The sequence below is a fragment of the Haliaeetus leucocephalus genome, unplaced genomic scaffold, assembly GCF_000737465.1.
Source record: "Haliaeetus leucocephalus isolate CR32 unplaced genomic scaffold, Haliaeetus_leucocephalus-4.0 Scaffold157, whole genome shotgun sequence".
NCBI lineage: Eukaryota > Metazoa > Chordata > Aves > Accipitriformes > Accipitridae > Haliaeetus > Haliaeetus leucocephalus.
This window is the reverse complement of record NW_010972593.1, coordinates 2,218,758-2,230,982: the sequence shown is the minus strand read 5'-3', so window position 1 is coordinate 2,230,982 and position 12,225 is coordinate 2,218,758. Positions and strand designations below refer to the sequence as shown.

Sequence of the window (12,225 nt, the reverse complement as noted above, 5' to 3'; positions counted from 1 at the left end):
GGTTGGCTGCCCACCAGGGAACTGCAAGGTGTCTGCAATGGGTCTTGCTTTTCCTTGTAGCTGGAGACAAGGAAGGGATTAGGGAGTGCGTGTGAATAGCTTAGCAAACCCATCTGAGAACTCTGAAACAAAAGCCCAAGTTTCTGGCTGTTTCTCAACTCTGCTTCATTGCATAGTCTGCCCTGCACTCCAGTGATGGCAGGATTGAGCGTGGCCCTAGAGCTGCATGTGAGCAGGGACGAAGGGTCCCACGCAGCCGACGGAGCACACGGCTGGGCTGCCAGGAGCGAGGCCACTAGCAGGAGAGATGTTCCCGAGCCAGCAAGCACTGGCTAAATCACAGATACATCTCGGGAAGGGCCAGCACAAGCCCCTCTCCCAGGCTGGTGGGACAGTTTAATGCTTGGGGTGTGCAGTTGGTGGTGGGACTCAGTGGTACTCTCTCTCCAAGCTGGGAGATTCTGCAGCCAGCATAGGTCCCTCGTGACTCGTGTTTTCTTGCCGTGCTGGTGATGTTTTGCACCTGAGGTCTGGCTGGACAGACCAGGGGCTCAGGCATGCTGTGGTTAGATGGCTGTGAGTTTTCGGGGTCATGCCTGCGCTGTCACCTTCGGTGGCCCTGGAGCTCCCTCGCCAGGCAGGAGAGAGCCTGAGGTGCTGCAGAGAGGGTTGGCTCTCCAGGGGGAGGGTTGTTTGAGCACCTTCTCTAGGGGCTTGTCCAGGCATCCTGCTCGACAGCATGCCTCCAAGCTGCTGAATTCCCCTCTCATGTCTCCTCCTGTTCCTCCCTCTCCTGGCTTTGCTCTTTCTTCCCCCCAGCTGCGTGTGGGTGCTCCAGGGCACAGCTGGGCCACCCCTCCCCTCCATCTGCCCATTTGATGTGCTGTATCAAGTTGCAAGTTTTGCAGATTTCGGTTGCTCCCAACCTAGGTGCTTCCCAGCTCTGGCACATGGCTCACAACTGTTGCCGGTGCCTGCAGGAGTGAACTGCCACAGCTCAGGCATGCATCTCTCTGCCAGGGTCATGCAGGCTGTTGGGTCTCCTTGGCATGCTCAGTAAAGGCAGCAAATGCCACAGTCTGCACCTGCATTTGATAAAATCCAATGACAGGAGGCAGGAAACTGCACTGCTCAGGTGTCTCCTTCCATAACCAGTCCCACATCCTGTTCCCGGACACCATAAGCCAATATACAGATATCCAGTCTCTCTTCCTTAGACGGTGCTTTGGCAAGGGGTGTTGCGAAGCCAGTAATTTAGCTATAGCTTGAGCATCCTTCCCCTTTGGCCTCATGCTGCTGTCATTGTCTTTGCTGTGAAGGACTCAGTATCCACCAGCCTTGAACAGAAAGAAGTGGTTGCTCTGGCCTAGTAACTGGTCTAGGAGCTGAAAAACTTTGGACAAGTTGCTTAAGAGCTGCTGCCTCAGTTTCCCTGTCTGTAAAATGGGCACAAGGGTGTCAACAGCCCTTGTAAAGTGCCAGGAGACCCAGGAGTGACCGACACCAGATAAGAACAAGTCAGTTTGTTTCCTTCCCCGTCACATACAGCCCATGTTTCCCAGGCTGTGCAGAAGGCACAATGTCTTACCGTGTGTTGGTGTCCAATTCAAGGGTCTTGGCTCAGTGCTGATCAATAAGGAAGGTGTCTGGGTTCCTCTGCCTGGCAGGGACAGACAGGGACATCCTCCTGAGCATCTGGAGCTGTGCAGTGGGCCAGGCACAGGATGGAGGCATGGGGAGGCTGAGGGTAAGGCGGCTGTTATCCAGCTCTGGCTCGCCACATCTTTCCTCTCTCTCCTTGGCAGCATCATCTGAACCTCTGCTTCTTTCCCAGGGGGTGTGAAAGCCTGTTCCCTCAACTGCCTGGCCGAGGGCTTCAACTTCTACACAGAACGAGCTGCAGCCGTGGTGGATGGGACGCCGTGCCGGCAGGACTCCAACGATATCTGCGTCAACGGGGAGTGCAAGGTGCTGGCGGGGTCTGGGACAGACTCGGGATGGGAAAGCAAGGGCAGGCCCTTGGGCAGGGGAGTGCTGCCCTCCACCCACCCACACAGACACAGGCATCCTTCTGCCTGGGCTCCTGGTTGACCTGTGGGAGCAGGAGCACATCCACCTCTGGACTTGTGCCTCTCCGCTCTCCATGCACCAGTTGCCACATTGGCTTGCGTTAGCAATGCGTCTCTGCATTTACAGCCTATGTAGCCCCAGGCACTTGATACTTCCCTTGAAATGGGATCTGGAGGGCTATAAAAGTTTAATTATAAGAAAGCGCTGTGGGAGTGGCAAATGTCCCCCAGCAGGCAGGCAGACAGGCTCCCTCTCTGTCTCTGTCTGTCTCCCTTCCTGTGTCTCTGGGATCTTTTTGTCTCTATGGGGCTGAACATACTGTGGAACAAAGGCGGGGATTGCACCATAGGCAGCTACAGCTGTGCTGGTAACCCGCTTGCTAGCCCATGTACTGTGGCAGCAGGGCAGAGCCAGAGGCTTCACATGGGCTCTCTACCGCGATGCTGGTGCTGCAGGGACGCAGCTCTCCTTGGGCTGCTGCAGCTCCACCAGCTCAAGGCAGGCACCCTGATCTCTGCCTTATCCCACAGTCACAGGATTTATGCGTTCACCCCCGCCCCCCGCCAGCCCTGGAGAGAGACCTCCCAGGGCTCTCCCTGGAGAGGAGGGGCAGAAAGATGGGGCTAGGCAGAGGTGATGTTGCTGAGCGCAGCCTGCTGTACGGTGCAATGGAGGGGAGTGAGGTGGAGCCCAGGGATGGGCTCCCTGGGATGCTGCAGGTTAGGTGTGGGAAGGACAAGGCCCCACCAGGACGGCTAATTCCCTGCTGCTCCTTCCTCCAGCATGTGGGCTGTGACCGTGTCCTGGGCTCTGACTCAAAGGAGGACAAGTGTCGCGTGTGTGGGGGAGACGGCAGCTCCTGTGAGACCGTTGAGGGCGTCTTCAACCAGTCTCTGCCGGAGGGAGGTAGGGAGCAAGCAGCCTGGCCAGCGCAGCCAGCGTCACCCACCCTCAAGTCCCTCCTCAATTTCACCTCCTCCTGGGGATGTGCAGGACAGGCAGGGACATATCCCAGAGAAACACCCCAGAGGGTAGGACCAGGCTGCAAGCAGGGAGCAAATCACTCCTGTTCACCAACCAAGCTGTTCCCCAGCCACCCCTGGCACCCAAGTCTCTGGCACAGAGCACCAAGCTCCTTCCCTCCTCCGCAGCTCATGCTGCCCTCAAGCCAGGCTGTGGAGATGCCCCTGGAGATCCCAGCTCCACAGCACCTCCCCAGCATGGCTGGTCCGATCACAAAAGCCTGCACTGCAAAGCAAGCAAGCCACTGTCCTGGCGGGCCATAGTGCTTTTTCCGTTTAATTGCAGTGGGTGGCTGCACGAACACCTCTGCACTGCCAGCATCTCATTTAGTGTTTAACCCATGGGTAACAGGGTGGCACACACTCCCATCCAGCCCAGGGCAGGGTTGGCTCTGGGCTCGGAGGCTGAGCATCACTGCTCACCAGCCCCGGGTTGTCTCACAGGTTACGAGAAGGTGATCCAGATTCCCAAGGGCTCCGTCCACATCGACATCCGGGAGCTGAACCTCTCCATCAACTACCTAGGTGAGATGGGGCTGGGGGATACTGAAATCCCAGCCAGACACCCCTTGGTCTGCCATTTCCCTGCAGTTAATAGGGCGTGGGAAAGGCCCAGCAACGAAAACCTCTCACTGCAGCAGAGGATGGGGTTGGGGGGGTCTCAGCTTGGGGTTGGGGGCAGAGGAAGGCAGCGGGCCTGCTAGCAGGACAGCACGTCCCAGGCTAGCGTGGGCCGTATCGGTGTGGCCTGCACAGCCCCTGTCTCGCTGCAGCGCTGCCTCCGTCCTGTGCTCACTGTTCAGCAGTGTAACCCTGAGCAAACCCCACACCCCGCCGTTCCTGGCACTGTCTGTGGCTCCTTGGCATTCCCCCCTCCGCCAGCATGTTGGGCTGGGAATTAAAAATAGACCTGCTCACATTTTCCTTGGGCTTAATTTTCCAGCCAGACTCTAGCTCATTTTTACAATGGGCTTTTTTCTTTCCCCTGTCCTCCAAGCCATCGACAGTGATCATGGGGGGGGGTGCTCACTGCTGCTTGCTGCTGGGTGCCTCTGCAGTGGCTCTGCAGGAGCTGGAGCCTGCCTGGATGCTGGCACTGGTGGGAGATCACAGCAGGGCTCTCCTGACCGCATCCCTCCAGGCCAGCTCCCTTTGCTGGGTTCGGAGATGCCAACATCCCTCTGTACCCAGCCCACGTATACCGGGGACTCCTCATGTCAATCCAGACTGGATTTCTGTGCACTGGAGGCACAGCCCAAGTTCATATCACTATTGATTACTGCCACCAGTCTCTCCCACTCCAGCATCTGTCCCTGCACCCCAGTGGGAGCAGAGGGAGCATCCTCATCGGTACAAAGCATCCTCCCTGCCCCAGAACATCATGGCAATGAGGTCGTTGCCAGCAGCGAGGGCAGGAGTGACGCAGGGCTGGGCGCCAGCGCGGTGTTGGTGGCAGAGAGCAAGCAGGGAGAGCGTGGGAATGCGAGTGGGGACGAGCAAGCGAGCCGATCCCCCTCTAGCGACTCGCTTGGGCAACCACAGCCAGGCTCCTGGGGACCAGCCTCCTCCAGTAGCCCCAGCTGCCAAGACCCAGTTTGCACAGCTGGATTTGAGCGTGGCTTCATGGCCACAGCATGTCACACTGCCAGTTGTCCCCATCACCACCCCGGGTAGCTGGCTGAGCTCCCCACAGTGTCATCCTTCACCAGTGAGGTGGCGGGCAGGCTGAGACAAGATGATGGGTCCCACCTCTGCTAGTGATTTTCTGTGTGACCCTGACCCAGGCACCTACTTTATTTGCCCCGCCTATTCCATCCCTGTAAAATGAGGCTGATGACATTTACCCTCTGTTGTAGCAGCGCTCTGAGCCTGGCAGATGAGAAGCGCCTGGCCGAAGGTGGATACAGGTGCATTCAGCCTTTCTGCTAATCCTTGCTCCCCTGTCCTCACAGCGCTGAGAGGGGAGAGCGGCGAGTATTACATCAATGGGAAGCTCTCCATCGACCCACCGCGGCGCTTTGACATTGCAGGCACAACGTTCCACTACAGGAGATCCCCAGAAGAGCCTGAGTCCCTGGAGGCCTTGGGACCCACCAACATCACCCTCTTTGTCATGGTTGGTAACATGGTTCCTTCATACCCATACCTGGTATGGGCCTGGTCTGGACTAAAGAGACCTTGCTGTGACTAGATGGGAATTGGAGCTAATCAGTCCCTGTCCTTGCTATCTGGAGTAAATGGGCACAGAGAGCAGGGGTAAATTGGGCTAAATTCTCAGGTCTCCCTCCCTAATCTGCAGGCTTTGGAATGATCTCTGATCATGTCACCTTCATGGCTGCACTACTGTCATCACTGGTGGCTGCCATGTCAATGCTGGAAGGGACTGGAAAGGGAAGCGGGGGGGGGAGATTTCAGCTGCCCTGGATTTTAGAGAGTGCCCTGAGGTTGTGGGATGCCATCTGGACAGTCACGACCATGCTGGACTTCAGTGGCACTGATGCCTTGGTGGTGCCTTTCTTTGCAGGTCCTTGTGCGGACAGAGCTGCAGGGGATCCGGTACAAGTTCAATGCGCCCATTGGCAGGGATGCCTCGAACCAGTATTCCTGGCACTACACCCCGTGGACCAAATGCTCAGTGCTGTGTGCCGGGGGTGAGGTTTGACCCCATGTCACCTGGGGGGAACACGTGTGTCTGCCTTCCTGTGACACCCATGCACAGTGTCTGGGCCACATGAGGCAGCGCACAGATGTTAACATCTGCTTCGCTCTGAAGGAGCTCTCAAGTTTCTACATATTCCCACCCTGCACTCAGCCACATGCGAGCTGGTGTCAGTTAGCATGATCTTGTGGGCAGAGTGTCAGGGCAAACAACCTGGATGCCATTCTTTGGCTGGACCGCAGGTGTTGGTAGAGGTGATGGAAGGTGGCATGGTATGCTTGGAATTCATTTACTTGTGTAATGCATAACAGGTTAGCTGGTCACAACAGCCCCTCTGGCCTTCAGATCTACATTGTCTGTGAACTATACCACCACTGATGCTTCCCTGAATCCCTTGGGCTAGTTCTTGTGGGGATTGACACAAAGGTTTGTGCCATGTCTCCTGGCTGTGAGTGACTGAGCTGGTATTCAGGAGAAAGAGGCACTTTCAAGAGCAAGGCTTAATAATGTTCCCTGTTTAAAGCTAAGGGCCATGGCCCCGTTTTATGTGCTAGGCCTTGACAAAGGGTCGCCACCTCTTTTTCCAGCTATTCCCCCAGTACTACCCAGAAAGTGTCACAAGACCAAGGTTAGAACAGGTTTATCTGAGGATGAGGTCCTTGGGACACTTTTATCCTCCATCCTCTGCAAACTCTACCAGGTCGTGCCCTGGCTGGTGAGCCTTCACTCCATTTTTTTCTGGAGATGTTAGAAGCAAAGGAGGCCTTGGTTATGAATAGAGAAGCAGATTCAGGCTTGATGAAGTGCAGTGACAAGTGGCTGCCCTGTCACGTTGCCCACGCGGGAGCCGAGCTGTGGGGCTTGTACCTCCAGCCTGGCTCAGCACTAGCCTCAGGGTGCTCCTCTCTTTCCCCCTTGCCTCTTTTTTCTTGGCAGGCAGCCAGATCCAATCTGTGGTATGCAAGAAACTTTCCGATGGCTCAACTGTCTTCAACCATTTCTGTAGCCCTGAAACTAAAATGCCAGAGCGGCAGAGGCCGTGCAATACCGAACCGTGCCCCCCGGCGTGAGTACCGTAGCTTGGAGCAGATCAAGGGAGTGTGGGTGGAAAAGTCAGTGTGGAGGAGGGTGAAATTGCCCCCTCTCTACCATTCCCAAGTCAGAGTCCCCAGCCACAGTACCCAGGGGTAACACTACCTGGCTAGAGCAGCTCTGCTGCAGAGGGGGGACAGTTTTCTCCTCTGTGCCCCATCATGAGCACAATACAGTGCACAATCTGCACAGCCCAAGTGCATTGCTGTGGGGAAGGGGCAGTGGTGATGCAGAGAGTAGAAACCTGTCTTCACCACAGTGCTCTGTGCACAAGGCTACATTGTGCCTTGTTCGGTGAGAGATGTGCCAAGAACATGGTGTGTTGGCTGAGGATGGTCTCTGTAGCGTGGCCTCCTCCCTGCGCTACTGAGCTACTTGCAGAAAGGAGCCCTCCCCATCTGGTCCTTTGGTGCAGAGCAGATACTCAGTGTGGTTCCTCAGAAATTGTCCCAGCCCCTCCCTGGCTGGCCCTTGCCCCTCTCTTGAAGGGGAAAGGGAGATGTGGAGGAACTCTGACTCAACCACAGCTGCCTGGGAGGCTGTGGCCAGAGTAGGAACAGGGCTGTGTACTGGAGTATGGGGACAAGCATGGACCACTGTGCCCCTCACAACTTTGCTGTTTTACCTGTCTCCAGCTGGGTGATTGGGAACTGGTCTGAATGCAGCCGAAGTTGCAATGAAGGTGTCCGCACACGCAGTGTCTTCTGCAAGCGTAAGATCTCTGCCACTGAAGAGAAGACCTTGGATGATGCTTCTTGCACCTATCCACGGCCAAAGATGCTTGAGCCTTGCAATAACCAGACGTGTCCTCCAGAGTGGGTTGCTCTGGACTGGTCTGAGGTAAGTGCTTAACATTGGCCCTCACCTCTCTGATAGCACTGGTCCTTAGGGGGACAGAGTCAATCGCTAGGCCAGAGCATTAGCGATGGCTGCATGGAGAGCATAATGTGGGAAATGGTCTTGAAGCTCAGGAGACAGGCAAGGTGGGAGCACTGGTGGGGAGAGCCAGTGCTGCCTCTCTCTGCTCTTTGCCATACATCCTGACCGCATGTGTCCTCTCTTTGCAGTGCACCCCAAGCTGTGGACCAGGTTTCCGCCACCGCATCGTCCTCTGCAAGAGTGGTGACCACAGTGCAACTCTGCCCACCTCCCAGTGCTATGAAGGCTCCAAGCCACCGACCAGCATGAGGTGCAACCTGCGGCGCTGCCCACCGCCACGCTGGGTGACTGGCGAGTGGGGAGAGGTAGGGACAATCCTTCCCATGAGGTCTTTGAAGAAGACTCTGTCTCCCCAGCCCCTCAAATCCTAGTCACACGAGGCTTTTACCTGCCAGCAGAACTCAATGTGGCCACCACAACTATCTGGGGGGCAGCAGAACTCTGTGGCAGTTCTTTGCCCTCCTTTGGCTCAGGAGGCCATTGCGGTGGTGGCCCAAGTGCACAGCTGGTTCATGGAGTCTCCTGGGCCTAGCAGGGCCCCACAGAAGTTGTTGGAGGGCCCCCACGGGTATCTGGGGGGCAGCAGGGCAGTGAGGACAGGGAGCAGTGCAGTGCAGTGGGAGCAATGGGCTGCAAAGGCGGGCTGGGCTGGCTGCAAGCGGGGCCACTGCTGGTCCCCCTGCCACAGCCCAGCCTGGTGCCTACAGCGGGGTGATGCTGACAGTCCTCTCTTCCCTCTAACACCCCTCAAGCTGCAGGGTGACACTGGGTTGCAGGAGGCCTGGGAAAGGCTGGTGATTTAGGGCTGGATGGAGAGACCCTCGCTGAGTCCTGGAGGTTCGAACCAAGCTTTTCAGGAAGCAGGGCCGCCCACTCAGCCGTACCAGCAAGGTCCCTGCAGCTGCTGGTGAGGGAAGGGACAACTGCATCCAGCACCCTTTGCACCTCCTAAGACCTGGCTGTGCCTTCTCCCCCCACGTTATTAAAGCCATGGCAGCCACCACAGCTCCATGCTGTGCTGTTTCCCCACAGTGCTCTGCGCAGTGTGGCCTTGGCCAGCAAAGAAGATCCGTCCAGTGCCTGGCTCACACCGGGCAGCCGTCCAGCGACTGTGTGGAGACCCTCCAGCCACCCGGCATGCAGCAGTGCGAGACCAAGTGCGAATCGGGACCTACGGACAACCCTGAAGGTATGAGGGAGACGGGGGACTGGGGAGGGAAATGCAGAGCACTGGTAGCCTTGGGGGGCTATGGGGTACAGGGACACTGGAGCCAGCACAGCCCCAGTTGGGGTCTAGGTGCTGTGGGGTGAGGCTCTCATGGGGAGACCTGATGCTGTCCCCTCTGGTCCCAGGCCAAACTGGCATGCCGTGACACTGATAAATGAAGTAACTGCACCTTGGCAAAGAGAGGCTTTCGGTAGAGAGGTTCTCAGTAGCTTCTTCAACACGGCTGCCTCTTGCTGCTTCCTGGAGAAAAGCCTCCAGGAGCTGGGCATCAGGGTGCAAAAAGAGCTTGCATAGTGCTGGTTAGAAGTCCCCCCTGGGGCTCCTCAAGGCAGCTGTAACCCTGCTTCCCTCTGTCGCCCATCCAGAGTGCAAGGATGTGAACAAGGTGGCCTACTGCCCTCTCGTCCTGAAGTTCAAGTTCTGCAGCCGGACCTACTTCCGACAGATGTGCTGTAAAACATGCCAGGGGCACTAGGGATGCAGTGTGACCCCCATGGGAAAACTGGAAGGCAAAAACTACGCCGGAGGACCGCCGAGCTGCGCCCTTCCTCTCCGCCCCGGCAATCTCCCCTGGGTCCAACACAGACACTGGTCGTGCTTCCAGTGGGAGCCGGCGTCACCCAAACCCGTCCCCCAAAGACATGCACCCTTCGCCCCCGAGCTTCACAATGGCAGGTTCCCAGTTAAACCACTGCCAGCCGCTGCAGACACTGCCACGGCCCAGTGTGACAGGAGCCGGTCGATGAGCGGTGGGAGAGGGAGAAGCTGGGCAGAGCGCAGCAGCAGGGACATTACTTGAAATTCTGACATTGTTATTTATTAGTAGCGGACCCAGGTCCTGCAGACGCCGAGACAGCCACCAAAGCGGCACCACTCGCCCTGCTCTTGCCCTGTCCTGTTCCGCGCCCGTGTCCCGAGGGCATCACGGGGCATCGTGGCCTACAGTGGGGCCTCCCCGGGGAGGCTGAGCGCACCGGGGGCTGCTGCCTTTCCCTCCGGGATCCCAGGGCAGACAGGGAGGAGGTTTCAGGTGCCACGGGTGACAAGCGTGGCTTGTGGCCTCTGGGCGATGGATGAAGATGAGCTGCTGTGGGCAGTGGGGCTGGAGCAGGAATTTTGTTTTATTGGTTTGCATCCTGTCACCTTGGGACGTGCAGCAGGGGACAGAGAGCAGGTCACTCAGTGAGCAGAGCAGTGACACCAGTTTAACTGGGAGAGGGGGGTTATTCAAACTCTCTTAACAACCTACTTTGATTGGGGTGTCCCCCTATTTTTCCTTAAAGTCCTTATCACTCTTATGACCATTTTTTATTCCAGAAACACCTCGAAGCACGAGCTGAGGTCATGGCCCAGTCGTGCTCAGGGTTGCAGTCACTTAACAGGCATCAAGGACGTGCCGGGCTGCAGGAAGCAAAGCAAAGGAGGATGCAGGACAAGAACTGTCTTGGTCACTGTGTCCCCATTGCCGAGCCGTAACTGCAGGACCACTCTGCCTGGTCCTGGCAGGGCCCTCCCCAGCAAACGCCACGGCCTCCACGGCTGCTTTGCCTCCAAAGGTGCTTTATTCCAAAGGTGCTTTGCCTCTGAAAGGTGCTTTGCCTCCGAAAGGTGCTTTGCCTCCAAAGGCAGCCTTGTTGCACGCCGCTGTGGACTTGGGCTATAGGTCCCAGTGCCACCCACTCCTCTGCCCCCAGGAGACCTCCAGTGATGGGAAAGGAGCAGGCTTGAAATTCCTCCAGGACACCTCCTGGCCAAATTTGGGCTGACACCTGACACATGTCTTCTCCGTGGGCCACCACGGCCTGCGGAGGAGACCTGAATTCCCAATCGACAAAGCATGTGTTTTTTATTATCATTATTGTCATTATTATTAATATTTTCAGGCCTTTCTGCATCACGAAGAAGGGAGATCTTGTCCAAGCTATGTTCTGCTCCCCATAGGGGTCATCCCTAGGGTGCAGGGAGGGGGAGAGCCCTCTTTAACCAGAACAAACCTCTCTGCCCTACCAGCCATCATGTGTTATTCTACCATCTGTATTTTTACCCGCTCATCAGCCAATCGCAGCTTCTCTGGTGCTCAGCAAATCCCACTTGGCTGTCGAGCGGGCCTTCCTTTGTCTTCCTTCCCGGTGCCACGCTCCCTTCTGACATTTTGGTGAGGGGAGGGGGTGTTTTCACCTTTTTATATAGATGAGATATATATATAATGAAAAATGTTTAACGTACTAACTCTGAGGAGGAGCGACGTAACAGCATGATTTATAATAAAGGAGTAGCTACGATCCCAGGTGCAGCTTCTGGTCCCAGTCTTGTTTCTCAAGCAACAAGCCTGGGCTCTGGGCAGCCCCACACGACAGTGCTCCTTGTGGTCACACTGGAGGAGAGGTTTGGGCAGCAGGGGAGGCTTCTCCCAGCAGCCGCGAGTGACCAGAGCGGATGGGAGAGGTGGAGATTCGCTCAGAGTTGCTGCGTGGCACGTAGGAACAGGCTTCCCTTGGCAGACCCCTCGTGGGTGGGCTGTCCACCCCGGGGGCACACAGAACCCCCGTGTTGGTGGTGCCGGTTTGGGATTTTAACGGGGCGGGGGGGGACTCTTTGAAGAACTACGTGTCTGCAACATCGCCGATGCTTCCCTGAATCCCTTGAGCTGGTTTGTGTGGGGATTGGCTCAAAGGTTTGCACCATATCTTGTGGCTCTGGAGAACCAGAGGACAGACTCGTCAGTAGGGCCTGTTGCAACAAAACAAGGGTTGATGGTTTTAAACTAAAAGAGGGGTGAGGATTTTATACTAAAAGAGGAGAGATTCAGACTAGGTGCAGGGAATGAGGGTGGAGAAATACGGGCATCGGTTGGCCAGAGAGGCGGTAGCTGCCCCATCCCTGGAAACATTCAAGGTCAGATTGGACAGGACTCTGAGNAACCTGCTCTAGTTGAAGGTGTCCCTGCTCATGGCAGGAGATTGGATTAGATGACCTTTAAAGTTCCCTTCTCACCCAAACCATTCTGTGAGTCTATGATTCTCCGACTCTAACCGGGCTGCGAGTGACTGAGATGATGGTCTCGAGAAGGAGAGAGAGGCCATTTCCAAAGCTCAGGGCCCTGAGCCGGTCTTGGGTGCTAGGCCTCCACAAAGCGTTGCCCCCTCTTGTTCCAGCTCTTCCCCCCCCACCCCAAGAAAGTGCCACAAAGCCAAGGTTGGAAGAGGTTTATTTGA

General features: G+C 56.6%; 1 protein-coding gene across 1 annotated transcript in view; it reads left to right on the top strand.

Annotated features, from left to right (window-relative positions):
• Positions 1-9,485, top strand: part of ADAMTS10 (ADAM metallopeptidase with thrombospondin type 1 motif, 10) — a 44,510-nt gene extending 35,025 nt beyond the window's left edge. The window contains exons 15-24 of the mRNA XM_010562295.1: positions 1,835-1,968; positions 2,853-2,976; positions 3,537-3,617; positions 5,045-5,208; positions 5,617-5,743; positions 6,688-6,817; positions 7,479-7,683; positions 7,911-8,087; positions 8,815-8,971; positions 9,376-9,485. Coding sequence (XP_010560597.1) covers positions 1,835-1,968; positions 2,853-2,976; positions 3,537-3,617; positions 5,045-5,208; positions 5,617-5,743; positions 6,688-6,817; positions 7,479-7,683; positions 7,911-8,087; positions 8,815-8,971; positions 9,376-9,485 — 1,409 coding nt within the window. The remainder of the gene's footprint in view (positions 1-1,834; positions 1,969-2,852; positions 2,977-3,536; positions 3,618-5,044; positions 5,209-5,616; positions 5,744-6,687; positions 6,818-7,478; positions 7,684-7,910; positions 8,088-8,814; positions 8,972-9,375) is intronic.
• The last annotated feature ends 2,740 nt before the right edge of the window (positions 9,486-12,225 follow it).